Genomic DNA, 20,521 nt, shown 5'->3' with positions numbered 1-20,521 from the left:
AGAGATGATTGTGACGTACGGGTGGCCACCCGGGCAGAGACGGGGACGCTCCTCTTGTTGCTCAGAATGGCATACACGTGGATCATGTACTCGATTCCAGGCTCCAGCTCTTTGATAGTGGCCACCATTTTGTCTCCTGGCACAGTGATCTCCTGGTGAAGGCCTCCAGGACTGGTGGGCGCGTACGTCACAAGGTAGTCTGTGACCAACATCTCGTTACTCCAGGACAGGTCCACCGTCTCAGTGGTGACGTCGGTGACTTTCAGGTCCGTAGGAGGGGAGACTAGAGGGACGAAAGACAAAAAATGACATATTTTCTGAGCATGTTGTCCGGATGGTTTTTCATGCCCTCAGCCGGCTGTCCACAAATTAGAGCTAATGCAAATTCCAGACCCACATTTGGGTGTGGTGTAAAAATCTGCCAAAATGGTGATGCCAAACTACAGACTGCACTGCCTAATTTTGGGTATTATACGTCAAATCCAAATGGTAAGGTGGCCACAGAGAGCTCATTGCATTAGAAGCTGAAGAAATGCAAGCAAAAATGCAAAAAGCTGACAATGCGGAAACATGCTGCAAACTTAGGAAACTTGCAAATACAGAAGTGCTGCAAGACACACACAACATAGATATAAAGGTATCTGCAGCTTGCAGTATTAGTACAAAACACACTCCCACCAATCACTTTCCTTAGCCTTAATCTCAATGGTGTGGGTGTGTTGAAGCGTTTTGCACTAATGCATGCTGCAGGTATATTGATAGATAGATAGATTTTCTAAACTTTCTGAAAAAAGAAATCTGAATAGAGACTGTTACCTTCTGAGCAGTCTTCTCCAATGTATCCTTCATCACAGACACACTGGCCATTCACACAGCGGCCTTTGTCCTGGCAGTTGTTGAGGCAGCTCAGGTCGCCGCAGTTGTCTCCCTCATACCCCTCTTCACAGGCACACCTGCCATTGACACAGCGCCCCCTGTTGTTGCAGTTATCTGGGCAGGCGAGCACTGAGCAGTCGTCGCCTGAGTATCCCTCTTGGCAGACGCACTTGCCGTCGACGCAGTACCCCCGGCCTAGGCAGTCGTTGGGACAGGCCTTCTGACTGCAGTCTTCCCCGGTGAAGCCCTCGTCGCACACACACTGCCCATCGATGCACTGGCCGCGGTTCAGGCAATTGCTCGGGCAGCTCAGTTCACCGCAGTCCTCGCCGCTGAAACCAACGTAGCACACACAGCGGCCATCGATGCATTCTCCGCGGCCGTAGCAGTTCGAGGGGCAGGTCTTGACGCTGCAGTCCTCGCCCGCAAAGCCCTCCTCACACACACACTGGCCGTTGACACAGCGGCCCCTGCTCTGGCAGTCGTTGGGGCAGGACAGCTCGGAGCAGTCCTCACCCTGGAAGCCCACATCACAGGCGCACTGGCCGTTGATGCACTGCCCTCTGTTGTTGCAGTTGTTCAGGCACGCCAACTGGCTGCAGTCCTCACCTTGGTAGCCGCTGTCACAGATACACATGCCATTGAAGCATGTGCCTCTGCCGTTACAGTCATTCAGGCAGGTGAGCTTGGAGCAGTCTTCCCCACTGTAGCCAGCGGTGCAAACACACTGGCCGTCAATACAGAAGCCATTGCCCTGGCAGTCGTTGGGGCAGGTGCGCTGTCCACAGTCCTCCCCGGTGTAGCCCGTGTCACAGTAGCAGGTCCCGTTGTCGCAGCGTCCACGGTCATAGCAGTCTTTGGGGCAGATGAGCTCGGAGCAGTCGAAGCCGGTCCAGGGCTCGTCACACACGCAGTCGCCGTCTTCGCAGCGGCCTCGGCCCAGGCAGTTGTTCAGGCAGTTGGTCTGGGAGCAGTCTTCGCCAAAGTAACCATCCGAGCAGACGCAAAAGCCGCCGACGCACCGGCCATTCTCTCCACAGTCGACGGGGCAGACTTCCAGTGTGCAGTCCTCTCCAGCAAAGCCCTTGAAGCACTCACACTTTCCATCCACGCAGCGACCCTGGTTCTGGCAGTCGCCGGGACACCCGGGCTCAGTGCAGTTGGGCCCCTTCCACCCAGGCTCACATACGCAGCTACAGGTTTCAGTGCTGTAGTTTCCATGACCGTTGCAGTAAGGCTTAGTTCCCACTTCACCTAAGACAAAAACAATGTCAAAGAGATGGGTCTTTGTATTTAACTAGTTCCATTCCAGTAGTGTGTGTAATGAATTCCTATGGCATTGTATTATGTATTATGGGTTTTGTTTTGCTTAGAATGATGTCATCCTCATTGTTTTCTTGGGTATTAGAGCAACTGCATGTTATTCTATTCCAAGCTATTATAAAGCCTCATTCAGTCTGAACTGACGAGCTGTTGTCTTTATATTGTACAGCACAGAGGATTCCACCCACAAATTTAACTCCAATGAGGGTTTAAACAGATGAACTGAACAGATGTGCCTTAAACTGCAAGAGAAACAAAGGAGTTATGTAGCATATCTGACCCCCTCAGATCGATGAAGTATTATTTTGCTGTATTGCACTAACCCTATATAACCTTCCACGACAGACACGTCATCATACAGACATTATGACATTATACAAAAAAAGCATATTTACCTGTGACCTGTGCACTGCAGCAGTTAGCATCCCCGTTGCACTGCTCTCTCAGCGTTGAAAGTTCTCCCTCCAGCATCTCCAGCCTGCTCAGGAGGGCTTTCAGCTCTGGTAGGTCATCAGCACAGCCACAAGCCTGCCGGGGAATGTTGATACGATGGGTGAAGACAATCTGGTTCTCCTTATCGGCGGTGTGCTCAGTGGTGTGAAAGCCTGGCAGGGCGGGTGCATCTTTGGGCTCGAGCTGTACGTCTGGAGCGTCCAGGTTCACAGAGCACATGGCGCTGGCAGGGACGTTGATGTTGTAGACGTGGTTGAAAACCACGGGCTGGCCTGGACTTGGGAGGGTGATGTTGTCCTCTCCTGAGGATACCAGGGTCTGTCGTCGATGCCGAAGGATCTTCTTCACCAGCCCAGCACTGGACAGGCTGAGCACAGCTGTCAGAAGAAGGCAGCCTAAAAGGCTTTTGGTACCCATGGTAGGTGTGGGACTTGGATTTGGTGAATATCAATTTCAGCCTTTTACTGACAGCCAATCCAGGGATTTTGTGAAGGTCCTTGAAAACAAACATGAAATATGGATGTTTAATACTCAATGTTTTCAACATAGTAGGATAGTAGAATTCAAACTAATAAACAGAGAATGGCATTTTAATTACACCTGAACACCTGCAAACACTAAAGAGCCCCATGACAATGACCAGCAGACACACACACTCCTGGAGGGACGTGGAGAAATGAAAAGTCATTTCCAGTGTCTCCATTATTAAAAGGGATTACGTATATATAATAGGACTTGAATGATATGAGTTTTTGAAGACAAATACATGCATATAAGCCAATCATTTTGTGCTCATTTTCAGTGAGGACAGATGGATGTGGAATCTCCACTGACATGACATCACTCAAAAATATTCCTATCCAAAGCATTTTAGATAACAAATGAGGAAACATTATAGTGAGTAACGGTTCACACCCAATATCTAAAACACAATATGACCACAGCTGCCAGCTTAACAACCTTACCAACGTTTACATTCCCATGGCAACTTTATCTCTGAAAACTGACCAGCGACAAATCCAACTACTGCGTTTATGTGACTCCCAAAACTGGCTGCTGATAAATCTGTACAGCTGACTATTTACTACGTAGTGTGACGATTACGGCACTTGCCAACGACTACAGCGTTTACCGTCAAATATTTTGCGATTCAGATTTGTGATGTCTCCCTTTGGCAACTTTTTGAGCAGACAATAGCTGCTTATTTAGAGGAGAGCTGGGAAAACTGCATGTGAGTCACATCTGAGGTCATCGCAGCAGAAGCAGTAGAGGCAAGGGAGATCACAATGGAAAAGTGAGGGAGGTATTAACTTGTTAGTGTTGGCAGTGCATGGTACTGTGGTCTGAAATCAGAATTGCTGTCATATGTTTGGTAGTGAAGTTAGTTTTTCTCTGTTCCAGCACTGCAAACACATTTATGGTTAGCAAACGGCATTAACAATTCACACTAAGCGAACAAACTACAGCTAGTAAGCTAATAATAGTAAAATATGAATAGCACTTCTATTAAACCAAACATTATACTGTAAAATGATAAAAAAAAATTTGAGTAAATGTTATGGTTTCTTTCTTTTGTATTGCTGGTATTCTCTGGTCACTTATTGTTTGAAATTTATTGTGTGAAATGGATCAGTGTAAACATGTCTAATGGTTTGTCCGTTGCATATTTACACAAATTGTTACTTTTTTCTTTATAATGTATGACTGGAATAAATGATTCATTAACCCTTTGGCACATAGCGGTGACTACAGTGGACAGCTGTTTAAAAGACATTTTCTCTTAAATGCAATGGTTTCTATTGTGGAATTGCATATCAGCTGTTAGAATGCTCTCTGCTGCTCCCCCCCATTAAGGTTTATGCAGAGACTGTCAGTTCTTGTTGCTGAAAACATATTAATACTAGTATCATGACATGGTAATACCAGTCCTGCATCCTTAAAGAAGTGTTCATGCCCTAAGAAGAGTAAAAACACATAAGAAAAAAATCTGGAAAATCAGGCTTTCATAATTCATGCATCAAAGGGTTAATATATTATGTGTCAGTGTGAAATACCATGACCTGAAAAGTTTTGTACTTCATTGGTCCTCATTGTGGCTGCAATAGAACTGCCATGGTTTCAATCTGCTTCTTCGAGCCCTAATTGCTGAAGAAGTGTGGTGTGCGAGCTGTTAGTCCTGCACAGGGTTGTAACTTTGCCACTGTCAAGTGAGGCTAAATGCATTTATGCTGATAAAAATTGACAGTGACATTATTTATTTCACTAATAATGCATTTGTTTGCAGAACAGGACGACCTCGCCTTACCCTTGAACATACATTCAAGGGGTTCCAGTGGTTGGCATCCTGATATATTGAAGCTCAATGTGGATGTGCAATGTGCCTACTGTAAACACAATTTTGCACCCACTGTGATGTCATTTTCATTTACTGTCATTTTCAAACTCCTACTATCATGAATACTTTGATTCTCAGTGATTTAAGGGATGGAGTGATACATGAGATTCAGGTCATTATTCTCAGTGTATTGTAAATCCACCGGCATAATGTCTTTGACAACAAAATGAACACAGAGATCTACCTTTATAGCGGTATTTAATGTCACTGAATGACACTTTTGCAGCCTCTTGTGCAACCATTTGTAGACAATCTGGCATTTATAGGATGATAACAATAAAGGCTGAGTTAAGACAGTATTCAGGGGAAGCAGAAAAGGAGATAGTGAATGAAGCAGATGTAAAAAAAAAAAGAAAGAAAGAAAGAAAGAAAAAAGGCATAATATTCGATGTAGCACTCTTCAGCTGTATTGCATATTGCTGAATGTATAGCCATAAACCTACACTGTATGCATCATGGGGTCAAATGATACATGAAAACCTGAGGAGAAGAAAAAAGTTATACCATACAAATTACTCCCAGTAAACCATGAATCTCTCAGATGAGTTCATAAGCTGGACACCGAAACACTATAATTTGTGGTAGATGGAATAGAACAAATGACAAACTTCTTCCTCGGCGTGGGAAAGCAGTTTTGGATTACTGTACTCCTGGGTTTCCAAAGGATTGTGGTGAATATGGGTGTGTAGGACACTGGATATCAGTAGCAGGGCCCACAGCCATCGCACCGGCTACGCATCACTTAACAATCTGACACATTAGTGCGCGAGCTTTTTTCCTCGCCTGTGGCAACGTTTCAGCTCAAAGACGCTTTCAGTGATATGTGAACATGATACCATCGCTAATACCTAATTCATAAGGCTGCATGATGGTATTTTAATCCCTGAATTTCTCATCATATTTCTACTACTTTGCGCCTCAGACGACCTCTGGAATTCATTCACACGACCTCAGTTCTCTCGTTTCTCTGTTAACAGTTCAGCTCCCGGTGAGGACGGCTGTCAGCCTCGGTTATGTTAACCCGCTACTCCTAACTCTTTATGTCAGTTTTTCTTGCACGGCCGGTCCTCACAGCCCACATTCCTGGTGCTGCACTCGGGATGTGGCAAATAAAGGTGTCACTTGTATATGTGCTGCCAAAGATGGAGGTTTTTGTCCAGAATTTGTGATTGATGGTCGCTGGCAGCCCTTGCACACGCTAGCCACTGAAAAACAGATGGCTCACCTCAGGTAGGGCATTGTGCATGGAGCAATAGCCATGAAAAGGAGATTTCAAGGTTTGCCTTCTCTCATTCTGTATCTGTCCAAAATATGCACATATTTTGTGTATAGGTCACACTGTATGTTTTTTTTTTTTTTATGTCATGAGAGCTCAAGTTTGCTATTTGGGAAAACCCATAAATTCAGATCTAGGCTAGGAGTCAACCGATCATACTGCGCCACTTAATGGGCCATGTGCTTTTGAGTGCAGTGTCATGTAAGCCGACAGGAAATCTCAATGTTTTGTGTGTGTCTGGGGAATCACAGGTGTGCCGCGCACACGCCAAGATGACTGAATGTTGTCCCCTTCATTTCTCATTTCTGTTCTTTTGATTGCCTGCTGTTATAATAATAATGATTTTTTCCAAAACTTTATGGACATTCAGGGTTGTTGTTGTGTTTGTGTGTGTGTGTGTGTGTGTGTGTGTGTGTGTGTGTGTGTGTGTGTGTGTGTGTGTGTGCGTGCGTGTTTTATTATTCATTTTATTTTTTATTTTTTTATTCTTCTTGATGCTCAAGACATTGATACAAAATCATAGTAAATCCCTCTCATCTGAGGTTGACTGCTATTAGTTTGGGTGATGACCAAAACCACATAATTCCACTGAGAGATACTGGTCTTTAATCTAGCATTTTTGATTTATGGATTGGCATTGTTAGAAGGTAATGAATTCCCCATGTGTGTATTTAGTATTTCAGAGTTTGTGCCTTTTTAAAGCCACGTCTCTTTTTCACTGACGAGTTGAATCCATTAAAGATCCACATTTCCTGACTTTAATCACATTTTGAATTAGTTTTTCTTTTATTTTAAAAGGTAGTGTATTCTCCCTAATGCATAATCTCATGTTAATGCTTTTAATAAGTGTACAGTAACTACAGTCATCTTCCGCGCTACATGTCAGTACTGAGGTATAGGTGTAAAGGTTTGAACGGATAATGTCATTTACTCTCTAGTAGAGCCTCTCTCAACCGCCTCTCCTTCCTTTGTTGTTCTGATCTTTGACCTCAAAATCTCATGTCAGCAACATCTACCCCTCCTCGCTTTCTCCATGCGCCTCTTACTGCATTTTTGTACACCTTCTCCTAATCTGTTAAAGCGCAGATATAAAACTGAGCTTGAGTTTCACAACCTTTCTCACATCTGGTGAGTGGCAGGATAAAGGTAGGTCATCAGTGGGCTTGTAACTCCAGGCCTCAAACTAGGCCTCGCAGTTTGTTTCTGATGTCCCTCTAGAAGATTTTATGAGACACAAGAGTGGCATTTAGGAGCCTTGGAGATAAATAATGAATCCTTTAAAATACCAGGGCTGGTTTTGTGGGTAAAGAATACTGTTATTCAGGTGAAAATGCTCTTGACAGAATTTGGCCTAACATCTTCGTCTAGCCAGCCTATGTGAGTCACATGGCCCAAATAAAAATTTGTTAGCACTGACTAGATTTCAATTGGTAGCATAATATCTGAAGGCTATCCATGTGTGATATTCTTATTACAGTTCACTCAAACCTTTTTTTACTCTCTAGAAACATTAAGGTCACCCTAATTTACAGCGTAGATAGATACAGTAAATACAGTAAAAATCAGCATATGCAAAGTGATTAAAAATGACCTAAACATATGCTTTTTTGCAATTGATAGACATAAATACAAACATGTACACATATAGACATATACATATATATATAATCAACTGAAGCAGATACATGATTCATGTGATGGCTGCAACACATTCTCATACCCAGGTCGTCAAATACCGCACTTTGGCCACACCCTTTTCGCGTCAAAGGCACCCTTCTGTGTCAGTATGGCACACATTGGGCTTTTACTACGTGTTAGTGTCACGCGTTTAGGTGTAAACGACAAAACTACTTGGTTAAGGTTAGGAAAATGTTACATTTAGGCTTAAAAACACTTGGTTAAGGTTAGGGAAAGGGTTAGGTTTGGGCAACAAAATGGAAAGTGGACACTGGTCTTGGTTACACATTAACAGTCTCCCTGGAAAATCAAACTTGAAGGTCTTGTGAGCTTCACGCCCACCATCCAGCCCAACCACTTCCCTTCGCAGACTGTCTTGCTCTTCATTCTACGGCACCAACAACATCTCAGATACCAAACACCAAGCGGTGCCTTTGGCGTCGGTATCAGACACAGAAGGCCTTGATAAACCTGTGGTATTTGATGCCCTGAAAATGAGAGCGGGCTGCAACGCGCTTGGCTCGACTGAGGGAAACCATGTTGTTTATTGTCAGAGACTACTGCGAGGAATTCCAAATGTCTGGAGCACAGCGGGTAAAAGCAACTTTTCCAAGCTCTGTTATCGATACTCAAACAGCCTTTATGTATGAAATGATTAATGCATGGACATCCACTATGCCTACAATGCTGAGCATACATCATCGAAAATAAGGGTTGAACAAGGGCATCCCGTTTCACTGTTGGGCACGTGGAGACAATTTGGAGAGAAAACTGAAGTAAATATAATGTGTTCACTGAGCTATAATCCAGAGTTGCTGTAGCTTTATTACTCTTCCCCCATGCTGGCAGTGAGAAGGGAACTTTCCCGCGTGGAAAAGAGAAACTGGGAATGTTGGCCCTGCACTCAGGACATCTGTTTTGCCGAGTCAAAAAGAGAGGCACTAAGGTACGTGTGTCAAGTGTCCAGACAAGGGCAGCCTTGAGCTCAGAAAGCAACATCATGGCTCAGTTTCCCATACTTTTGATTACCGGAGTTTAATCTCATTTTAATACATCTTATTAAAAATACTGCACTCTCAACTGAAAGTGCTGCTGCAGCATCTGTTATGTCATTGTCAAGTGAGGTCACGCAGTCCCTAAAAACTTGTATAAATGTGTTAAAATAACACACTGAATAACAGGAACCAGGCTCGGAAAGTTGGTTGATATAAACTAACCTCTCTCTTTTAAGATGTAGTAATAAATTTCAGTCTGTTTTGTTGATTGCTCGTGTGGCCGTTCTTCTAGTATGGAAAAATTTATCATCAAGGCTATATCAAAAGATGCCTTATCTAGGATCAAACCATGCAGTTTGATCCTAGATAAGTCATTCAACTTAAAGAAATATGCCAACATTTTGGGAAAAATACTTTTTTTCAACTTAAAAAGACTGAGACAAGATGTTGTTTGATACCATTTTCACCTCTGTAAATGAGACAGCTTTGGATTTGCTGTAAGGTTTACTTTTTCACTTTGACACAGCTAGACTAATGACTCCCATAGACTTCAAGTCTTTATGCTATGCTAACAAGAAATGCTCCACATAGGAACTGAAGTGCTGCACGTGCAAAATTGAAAATGGTATTGAACATCTAGAGTATTTTGCCCAAAAAGTTGGAGTCTTCCTTTTAGTGGTCAATTCCACTGTTGCACTGCAAAGTATAGAGGATGTGTCATCCTGCTGCCACTCCCTGCTACAGTCACACCTGTGCCATCAGCAGCCCAGTGTGAAGGACTAGTAATGACGCAAAGTCCGTCAGTCTGGTGTCTTCACTGTGGTTTAAATCCTTCATATCCATGAGAATAATTTAAGTGCAGCACGGCTGGACATACCTCTGATGGAAAACATTTGCGTCTTGGAGCAAAGGCAGCGTGTCTGGCCTCTCTTGTCATGGTTGGATGAGAACATCAATCAAATCCATGTGCTTGTTTGTTCGTCTTTGATATTTTGGTATTTTTATTTTCCATCAGTGGCAGAGCGTGGGGCTGATTCTCATAGCATCTGGAGCAGCTGGAAAGCATCCTCAGGAAGTTAAACTGAGCAGCAACAAGTGACGCTGATACAATATGATAAAAAAAAAAAAACATACAGGACAACATGATGCCTCATGAATAGAGTTTTAATTGTGCTGCAAGATAATCTGTTGTGTAGTCTTTTGAGTAACGGTAAACCACATGTTTACTGTGTGCCAAGGTGAGCTTGAGAGATGCCATGCAGATGCAGTCCAGGTTTCATTTTCAGTCCATGAGGTGCCCTTATGTTCTGCATTTCTCCCCAGTTAAAGAGTAAAATTTCTCCCCAGCAGTACTGGTCAAAGTGAAGCCAAAGTCTAAAAAGTATCTCCTAAACAACAAATATTTAAAAACAAACCAAAACACACAAAAATGGGGGAAAATCAATATTAACATTTGTTCCATTTAACATACCAACAGCGTCTTGAAATAAATAAATAAATGAATGAATATCTGGACGCATTTTAATTTCATTGCTGTGCAGGCCATCAGAGATTGATGAGTCATTAATTGGTTGATGACCAGGAAAATGAGAGGAGATTTCGAAAGGCTAGAAATGCAGCTGATTAGAAACATCATCTGTGTTTAGTCACACACACACACACACACACACACACACACACATACACACACATGCATACAACTCACACAAGCTGACACACCTCAGTCTAGACATCCTGGCAGATTTATAGTGTAAAGCCCTAAAATCAAAGGTTGTGTGCTGACACACTGACACACATTGTGCACATTACACAATCACATATATAACTGAGTTATGGGAGGTCAAGCTCTGACTAATTGAATTCCTACTTCTGGAGAGACAAACTAAACAACGCATTTAATGAACAAATAACACCAGTGCAGCCCTGACTAACTCTCACTGACATCAATCTAAAGGCTGAGGCTCAGCTTTCATTGATAATTAGGCCACCATTATGTAAAGATGACATCCTAAATTGAGTGACTCCCTTTCAACCCCGGGTCCTCTCTGTGTGGAGGTCAAGTAGAGCAAAATACTTTCCCAAAGTGTAGGAGGAGCCCTGACTGCAAACCAGCTGTCCCTCTGACAGAAGTTTGTCCATCAAAACACCTTTTTTTACTCGGCGCAGCAGATCAGCGCATAGCAGAGACGCTGTAAAACATCCCCACCTCAGCACCAAGACAAAACCCACTGACACAGCTGAGGACACTGGTGGTGAATGAAACATGATGTGCAAGAGATATCAAGTCAAATTCGCCTCGGGGCGAACTTCTTCAAGTTTGAGTTGAAAGAACTTGATCTTAATTTATGCTGAATATCTACTGGAATTTGCGACTTGAAACCACGACACACGGGATAAAAAGAGAGGTTAATACCACCGTAAACTAGACTGAGATTTCAATTAAGCAGAGCTAATGGATTTAGGAAAGAAAGAAGGAGGGGGATATTTGATGTCTCTGCCAACACGGGCAAAGGCTGCATCATCACCCCCTTTTCTCCTCATTTAATGTCCATAATGCGAAAACATAATGTAAAATCAAAAGCCTAATTGCATTGCCAAAGGCAGTAAAATATTTTTCCAGGCTATAAAACCTCACTGGACAAGGGCATGCATTGCAATTACATTAATTACACACACACACATATTCTCACCCTTTAAACGAACACACACAGACACAATCACACCTTCTATTTTTATTGTTTAAGTATTGATCTACAACCTGACAAAACTGTAAAATCTTTTTGGCATGGCGAGTGCTGGCTGCTGTCCCTCCTACTCAGGCGATCAAAGCTGTGAATAACTCCTCCACATGTTCAGCCCATCAGCACTCAGTCATCACATGAAATCCCTGCCCTCGCTGCTCTATTTGATTCATGTCTATCCGGCAAAGTCTTGGGAGGAAGAAGTTGCAGTATGCACCAAGTATGTCCTCTCCATAAACCATAATCAGTTCCCCGTGGTGTTCAGTAAGCTGTGTAAGAGAAGCCTGTTGCTAAATAAAGAACTAATGACGACTCCTCCAGATGCCAGCCAATTCAACATTTCAACTCATGATCCATCCATTTTCCGAGTCAGATATCAATTTATTGGGCTAATTCCTTCAGAGAATTGAACTTGCAACATCAAATGAATGGGAAGTTCAAGAATTTGGACTTATCCTGTATTTGATCATAAATTCCTGCATTTGTTGATCAACCCATGGGAAATGCATCTCAGATAAATATGGAAATATCTTTCTCTTCTTACCTGTAACAGAGTGACTGACTTGGTCTCACCAGCCCCGGCAGGTAAAATGATGTGCCTTCCTTCAGTCCTGTCACATTCAGTGGAGCCGAGGAAATGATGTGTTGCACTGTCACTCCTCTGTCTTGAAGCGGTCCAGCAAGGTGGCAGCTCTATCCCTCTCCCCTCAGTCAGATCTGTCTTCAGCTGCTGGGGCTCAGGCTGGGGCTCCGCTCCCCTACAGTCCACAGAGGCTCTAAGTGAGTGAGAGAGCGAGAAAGAGAGTGTGTGTGTGTGAGAGAGAGAGAGAGAAAGAGAGAAAGAAAGAGAGAGGGCGAAGCAGAGAAATAGGGTACAAGAAATGTCCTGTAAAGTGTGAGGAGCCTTTTGGTCAGACCCCCACTGCTTAACTCCAACCCTTAAATAGCCGTCATTTCACCCTCCCTCTCCACCCCTTCTTCTTCCCTCCCTCTAAAGTGATGGATGCAGAGTTGGGCTACCGCCTTTAAATGAGATGCCAGTCTTGCTGCATGTGGCTGTGCAGGAAAATTAGAGGGAAAAAAAACAAAAAAAAAACGGGAATGGACAAAGAGCAGGAAAGATGCAGAGAGCAGACATTATTACCCTGTAACCTTATTACCTTTTAACGTGATGGCTTTGTCCAGTCATCAAGGCTGTCCTAGAAACTGCAAAATGAAAGTAGTTCCTGTGTTCAATTTTCCCCAAATCAGATTTTATGTCATATTTTCCTATGTAGCTCCGTTGAGGCAGTCCGGTCTCCATCGTGCTCCTCTTTATTTCCACGCTCGGGCTAACCCACAAACAGGCACACATTAGGAGGAGATCCCTCAGCTGGGAATACACACATTATGAGTCTTCCTCCAGCTCGGTTATTGTGCTCAACGTCAGCAGCTGAAATCATAATTTGCTGAATGACTGAGAGCTGATCGGACTAAATATGGTCTACGTTTCTGTTTTCGATTATACAACTTAATGCAAAGACAGCTACAGTGCCAAATCCATTGGGCGCATGAATACTTATGAACAGTGAAAAGTAAAATGGCTGGATAATAATTACAATATGTGGCCCAGCTCTTATTCCTGAAGGAAATGTTTCCTCGTCAGACACAGAGTCCTTGCCCAGACACAGTTACAGTTTCATACATTTAGCAGATGGGATGAGCAGGAAACAGACATATTTAACTGCGAGCTTAGATTGAAATAAAAGGAAAGTTGCATGGGAATGTGTGGTGTGAAATTTTAGTCCATGTCTGTCCCAAAGGCAAGGTCAAGTTGCACGTGGACGGAGGTTAAGGTGTATCAAATGCCAGCGTCTAAAACACAGTTTAACCTTAATATGATTTAGTTGAGGATTGAGGCGTTTGTCAGCCTAAACCTTTGAAGAAGGTCTGCAAGAGCACTTCAGATATTCATTTAATGTGTTTAGTATTACTGTTTGTTGTGAATGCTTTGTGTAAAATAGACTTTAACTGACACATTTGATGGTTTAGTGCTTGCTTCATTTAACTGTGTCAGCTGTTCCCAACTATGTCATTTAAAGTCCGTTGTTAACTGCCAAAACGCATGCATTTTGTGAGATACCCATTATTGTGGCATCCTCTGAGGGGCTTCAAGTTTCCTGGTCTCCAGTGCCACGCCTTATATCAAATGTACCAAGCATATTGTACATTTACTCCCGACAGGACAGGTGGAGTGAGCACTTGTCACAACTACAACTACACAAAGCACTGCACTCATTGTAAACCATACAGCAGAGAACGCCTTGTATGCGTTATGTGGCTTAAAGCTAAAAAAGAAAAGAAAGAAGAAAGATAAAGAAAGAAGAGAAAGGTGGTTAACTAGTCTCCGGATTAGAAGCTGACAACAGCATAAGTTAGAAACAAACCTATATCTACATTTTTTTGGTAGATGGGTAGGCTTTACAGGTTTATAAAGGGTTGCTGGAATAGCCATAGTATTTGGCCACACAATCTAACATGGCAAGAGCTACATGTAATACAGTGTATTTTTCATTATTACATTTATAACTGAACCTGTGAGATAACTATGTTCAAACTGATGCATCACTTTTTAATACAATTATCTCTTCTCTAAAGCGGTATCATGGTTTTTGATTGGGCCATGTTTATTTTAAAAGTGAAGGTTTATGCCTGTAGATTCCGCCACCACAAACTACTTCTGTCTCAAATCTCTTCAAATTGATAAACTCTGCTCTGAGTACCACAGCTTTACAAATCGTCTGGGAGGACAGACATGAAAAGGCAAATCTGTGGGCTGAAGAGCAACAAAGCTGGACTAATGTAATGGCAAAACAGAGCCAACGGGGATTTGTCAGTTTTCATTGCAGAAGAGTTGAGTCAGGTAGACCAAACCACAAAATGCTTTCCACTTGTATCTGTCCCTATTCACAGAGAGTAACAGTGCATAAACAAGCAAGCTTCAGCATTTTGACATATTTTAATGTGATGCAGAAAATGTCCAGGTCTGAGATGGACTTCAAATACTTGGCAAAGAGGGTCCAGCAGGAGACCGGAGGGAAGGTTCATCAAATCTGTCACCAGGCAAACGGTAACTTTGTTCAGCAGGAAGCAGCCATGCAGTCTCTTTGTCCATGACCTCATTCACAGTCCTGTAATGTGTGCTATAAATGCTGAGTCATGACATAAACACAGCCTGAAATGAAATGCTCTGTCTGACTTGAACTGACATTGTCATTGCAGTAACTTTGGTGCTTTTATTGTTTTTTATTTCATGTTTTTATATGTTCTTGCATATCTGATACATTTTTTTTTTATTGTTTTTATATGTATATTTATATTTATTTTTTTTGTTGTGTTTTTACATGGCTTATGTTTTTATTGTTCTACGATTTTATATATATTTTTTTGTTTTCATGAACTTTTATTGTTTTATATACATTGCTTAATATGTAAAGAGAGTTTGCTCTCAAGGCCCTCCCTGTTTGAATAAAGGTTATGATGATGATGATGATGATGATGATGATGATGACGATGATGATGAATTGCCCACATGTCTGAGAGTGAAACTATAAATCCAACTGTGATGTCAACTAAAGCTAGAGCCACATCCAGAGCTGAAAAGGTTTCAGTCTGGCACACAGGCGGTAGAGCGCTAGTCTGGTAATCAAAGGGTTCCTGGTTCAATCCCCGGCTCCTCCAGAGTGTGTCAAAGTGTCCTTGAGCAAAACACTGAGCCCCTCACCGCTCCTGATGGGCACCTTGCGTGGTAGCCTCTGTCATCAGTGTGTGAATGAGTGAATGTGAGGCAAAACATTGTAAAGCGCTTTGAGTGTCCGGTAGACTAGAAAAGCTCTATAAAAATGCAGTCCATTACAGTGGGACAGACTTTGGACAGTAGGTGAACATGGCTTCCTTGGTGTTCACTTCAGGTTTGCCTACAGTAGTGAACTTTGAAGATGAATATTTGACATAGAAAAATGAAGATTTAAAGTCATAAATCTTGGTCCTGGTCTACAGGATGATCCAAGATGAGGAGAAAATCCATGTGGATTCAAGTTAACGGGTTGCAGAGCGGCCCACATGTGTATCTGGTTCATACACAGGCTACTGAACGTTTGCAAGCCATTGCTATTGCAAACATTAAGGAACGGCTGTTATGATCATAACACAGGACGATTTGAAGAATGCCTGACAATAGTGGAACAAATCAATTCCACTAATGATACTGCACAGAAGTTATTACTTTGGCCGATATCAGCACCTCAGGATGAATTCTCTCTCAGTGATGTCTGATGCAAACAGATGGTTGAGAAAAACTGTATGTAGTGGTAAAAAAAAAAAAAAAAAGAGTAAGCCTAACACCCAGACAGAGACACATGCAAAGAGTAAATCTGTCAAGCAGATGGCAACAGTGTGAGAGGAGAGTTAGACTAGCCCAAGACCACCATAAAAACCATAGTCTGTTAAAAACAACACAGGTGCTCTGGTGTTGGAGACTCAAGCAGGCGTTGCACATCCTCCTGAACTTAAGCGTACAGTTCATTATTCTGTGCTAAGATTCAACATGGTGCTCTAACAGCATGTGGAAGAAGAGCACAGGTGAAATTAGACAACGGGAGGTGCTCATTGAAGGTTTTTGGTGTCCATACACAGAAGAACACTTAAACCTGCACGGAGTGATTTCAGAACCTATTAACAATCCTTAAACTAGTCTGTGTTTTAGGGGAGACTTTTGTGTATTAAACAGTACCAAGCCACTAGGCACCATCACTTTGCTGTTTTTCACCTCTTCCCTCTCTTTGTGGTCAAATTCTGTCCCGGAAAGTAGCTCCGCCCACTTCACCCCCTCATCACCTCAACTTTATTCAAAGCATCTTTGAAACAGCACTTTCTGCAAATCAAAATATCCAAAGAAGAAAGTGAATTGTGGTCTGGGCAGGACTCTCCCAGACTCCATTTTTCAACTTTTAGCCAGAAAAATATAGGGAGGAAAATGATCGAGAGAAGATTATGTTCGATTCTTTGAGGTATGAAGCATTAATGGAAATAGGTGACTTGTACATTATATAAGGATGGATGAATTTGAGTTTGAGCTTCAGTTTGATTATATTCGCCTCACTTCTTTTTTTTTTTTTTTTTTTTTTTGTGCATCAAAATGAATATGAATCTGTGTGTTTGGCAGCTTGCTTTGAGAACGTGCTTGAGCATAAACATTTGTTGGTAGTTTAGACAGTAGAATTCTTTCTAAGAAATTATGAGAGAGTTTACTGAGAGAGTTTACTAAGAGAGCGAAGCCAGTCCATAATGTTAGGCCAACATACATGGTCCAGTGCTCTAATCACAGGCTGACTCAGGCATGAAGTAAGCAAGGTGTCCCCAGGCTGACCTTGTGATAGGGCTGTAATTATTGAGCCATATAGTTGTATAGGCTATAATGTAATGGTAATTGTTGTAATTACAGACTATACACCCCCAAACTGTCTAAGCTGTACACTTAACTGTTGCTCAAATTTTCCTATATGGTAGGTAAGCATTTTATTTTCAAACGTTTCTGCAACTGGAGGAATGAATCCACTCTGTTGTTCTGTACTCGGCAACTCTACCTTCAGCTCACTTGAGCTCTTATAATGTGACTGTATAGTTAAAAATTTAAAGTATATTATTTTTCCCTTTGAGCAACTTGGAAAATGATAATATTTAATTGACCTGAATAGGAATAGTGCAGGGCATTGTGCGTTATCCAGTGTTGTACTTGATCCAGTGTGAGTGGAGGATGCTAGATGACGCATGGATGGCTTTAATGCATGAATCATGATCACTTATTAGGTTAGTTTTTTGTAAACAATCTATGAGACTGAAGGGAAGAAATGTGGAGAGGGTTGACTGCGTAATGCAAAGCTCAAAGGTTACTGTGTAACAATATTAATTGCATGAGTTCCTTTGCAACATTGCACATCAAGTTAGCTGTAGATTGCTAACAACATTGGGGGAGGGGACCTAAGATATATCACATTTGGTTTTGTTTTGATTCCACTCTGGTGATGTGCATAAATCTTCTACCATATTTGGCCCCTGTTATTTGATGAGTGAAAAACTCACTCACAGTTGAAAGTGCACTGGAAGCGTGTTTGTTTTGGGCTTTGTCTGGAATAAATGAATAGAATTGCACTTCATTATGCAGACCACCTCAGTTTGTTGCCTCACCAGTCACAACCTGAACACTGATAGTGGCTGGCTAGGAGAACAATGCCACTGACCAGATGATATATTTATTTAGGAAAATTAAACTTTAAACTTGTGCTCTGAATAGCTTCGCAATGTTCAGTACTCAGTGTTGGTGTCATTCAGTTGAAGAGGCACAAGATTTGATTACTGCATTACCAAACATGATGTATACTAATCATGTCAGAGGACACGGTCTTGCAAGATGTTGCATCTGCTTCAGCTGGTGAGCCAGAAAAAGTATGCAGACGCTGTATCTTGCCAGACTTCTTGATTCTGAGTTTTGTTCCAGAAGGGAACACAGACTTATGCCAACAAATAGTCAGTAATCCATAAACAAAGCAACAGAGACACTTAAGGAAGCTACTCATTAGATTCTCTGATTGGGAAGGCCCAATCTAATCCTTCTTACAAATATATGGCACATGCTTTTAAAAACTATAACGCCAACAACCTGCGAATGAAACTTGGGAGCTGTCTGGATTCCACAGGCCATATAAGAAAACTCTTCAGCTGGACTGGAAAGTAAAGGAAAGGAAAATAATTAATTTTGATATGATAGCAGCTCACAGCTGTGCAACAAGCTACAAAGTTTAACATTAAAGTGAAAAAAAAAATGACGTAAAGCAAATGAAATGCTCTCAAGTAGCAGAGTATTATAATAATTGTCAGGGGGAGGTGTGATGTACTCGAATTGTTTGTTTAAATGTAATAAAAATGTGTTTAGAGACAGGGAGACGCCGAGGCTGACTAACTGACAGAGGTAGAGACGCAGAGAAAGAGAAAAGCGAGACGGAGCGTCTTCCTCGCATATGGTGTGACATCCTCATCAGTCCAACTGTCTGACTCAGCGAGAGGCATTGTGCAGACACTGAGCAGACCACAGTTGTCATGGCTCGCATAAACATGAGCTAATATGGCTCTGAAGGCATCACAAATCCCTCTCAGGTCACTCCTGAGGCTCGACAGCACACAGTCCACATCCGCAGACAGCTTCTGATCACGAGCGAGAGCAGCATGCGCAGTATCAAAAGTGGACTGTGAACTCTGTGGAAATCCCTTGCCTTTTGTTGCCTCAGTGTGGCAGCTCTAATGAGCTTGTGATCTGTACAGATTATGAGGATTTGCACATCCAGGCATTAGTTTGAGGATTACAGTTATTCCGCTGAATGATGTGCACTCAGTGTGACCCTTTGTTAACAGCTGGGTTGAGTCAGAGCTTAATCACCTACATAGTCATATATCCAATTAAAAATCATTCATCACCTTAGTTAATGTTTAGGTGATGAGAAAAGATAGAGGGCAGGTTTTGATGTTGTGAAGCTTTAGCATATCATCTCTAGTAAACTGGAAGGATCCTCACTCAGTCCCAAAACTTCACAGCCGACTCTTTTGTAATCATTTTGAGTATCAGCTGTCATCAGAGCATGATGAAACGGAAAAGAGTGCATTTTTTAAATTTGCTGTAAGAAATATGTGAACAATGGAGACCTGGGGTATTAATCATTTCTGTGTAGAGTACAATGTGATTCCACTTGGTCACAAGTCAGTATATTTTTCCTCAAGCAGACAATTCTTGCAGCAAATAGGTGTATATAAAGTCTTACCAACAACGTAAATATAAAAAATACATATACAAGGAAAAAAAACATGCATCAGTGACAATAATGCATCTGTCCACCATCAGAGGTCCTAACATCAGTGAGGTCCTATCATCTAAGTGATCATCAATTACATTTGAAACCAAAACACATGTGAATAAGCCTGACCAATGGTCATGCTTGTGGTCTTTTAGATATGACTTCACTTAAGATCTAGAAAAGAAAGAAAAGAAAAGAACAATTTCTGCTCATTATTGCCCTCATTTCACTGGAATTTACAAAGTGCCTTGACAGACACAGCAAAAGCAGAATACCCAGAAAGCAATATATCACTAGAAAGCTACAGGGAGAGGCCAAACAAAAAGAAAAGACCCAAAATGGCAGAAATCTACCAGAAGGAAACTATAACTGTTTCAACTCAGTTATCATATTATAGACTAATGCTAAGGTCCCCCATGATCCTCTCTTGGGTGATGATGACTTTTTCATGGCAACTTCAGTCCTGCTCTCTTTGTGTAATGTTGGTTGTATTTCTGTGCCCCAACAGAGCTTCATACATTTAAAAAAAAATACAGTCTGTTTGGGTACCATTGATTATGTCCATCATAAGGATTTGTATACATTATAATCGAATACATATCTGGTATTGATGGTAAACTGACTTGTGGTACATCAGGAAATATCATAACTGACTAAATGTTAATTGGATTACAAAGAAAGACAATTAATAGATGGCTGCAAACAGTAAAATGATGTACGGTGTATTCTGTACCTTTCAAACATACAGCAGCTCAAATTACAGTGATGAACATGTCTCTGGTGGTCCACAGAGATGTTCAGCTTTATAACAACTTAAGCTGGGGCATACGGTTCACATAAGTTATAGTGCCGGGGCTCTCTGTTGAGTTGTGTTTCCAGCAGGGCCTCCTCCGTTCCAGGTT

General features: G+C 42.0%; 1 protein-coding gene across 1 annotated transcript in view; it reads right to left on the bottom strand.

Annotated features, from left to right (window-relative positions):
- The window catches only part of LOC115369463 (tenascin), a 30,454-nt gene extending 18,142 nt beyond the window's left edge, over positions 1–12,312 (bottom strand). Inside the window, exons 1-4 of the mRNA XM_030066079.1 lie at positions 12,281–12,312; positions 2,595–3,148; positions 817–2,130; positions 20–283 (exon numbers count right to left, since the gene is read on the bottom strand). Coding sequence (XP_029921939.1) covers positions 20–283; positions 817–2,130; positions 2,595–3,069 — 2,053 coding nt within the window. The 5' untranslated portion in view covers positions 3,070–3,148; positions 12,281–12,312. The remainder of the gene's footprint in view (positions 1–19; positions 284–816; positions 2,131–2,594; positions 3,149–12,280) is intronic.
- Positions 12,313–20,521: the final 8,209 nt, after the last annotated feature.

This window comes from Myripristis murdjan, chromosome 12 (genome assembly GCF_902150065.1).
Source record: "Myripristis murdjan chromosome 12, fMyrMur1.1, whole genome shotgun sequence".
NCBI classification, from domain to species: domain Eukaryota; kingdom Metazoa; phylum Chordata; class Actinopteri; order Holocentriformes; family Holocentridae; genus Myripristis; species Myripristis murdjan.
Note: the sequence above shows the minus strand (reverse complement) of the source record. Positions and strands in the feature narration are given on the sequence as shown.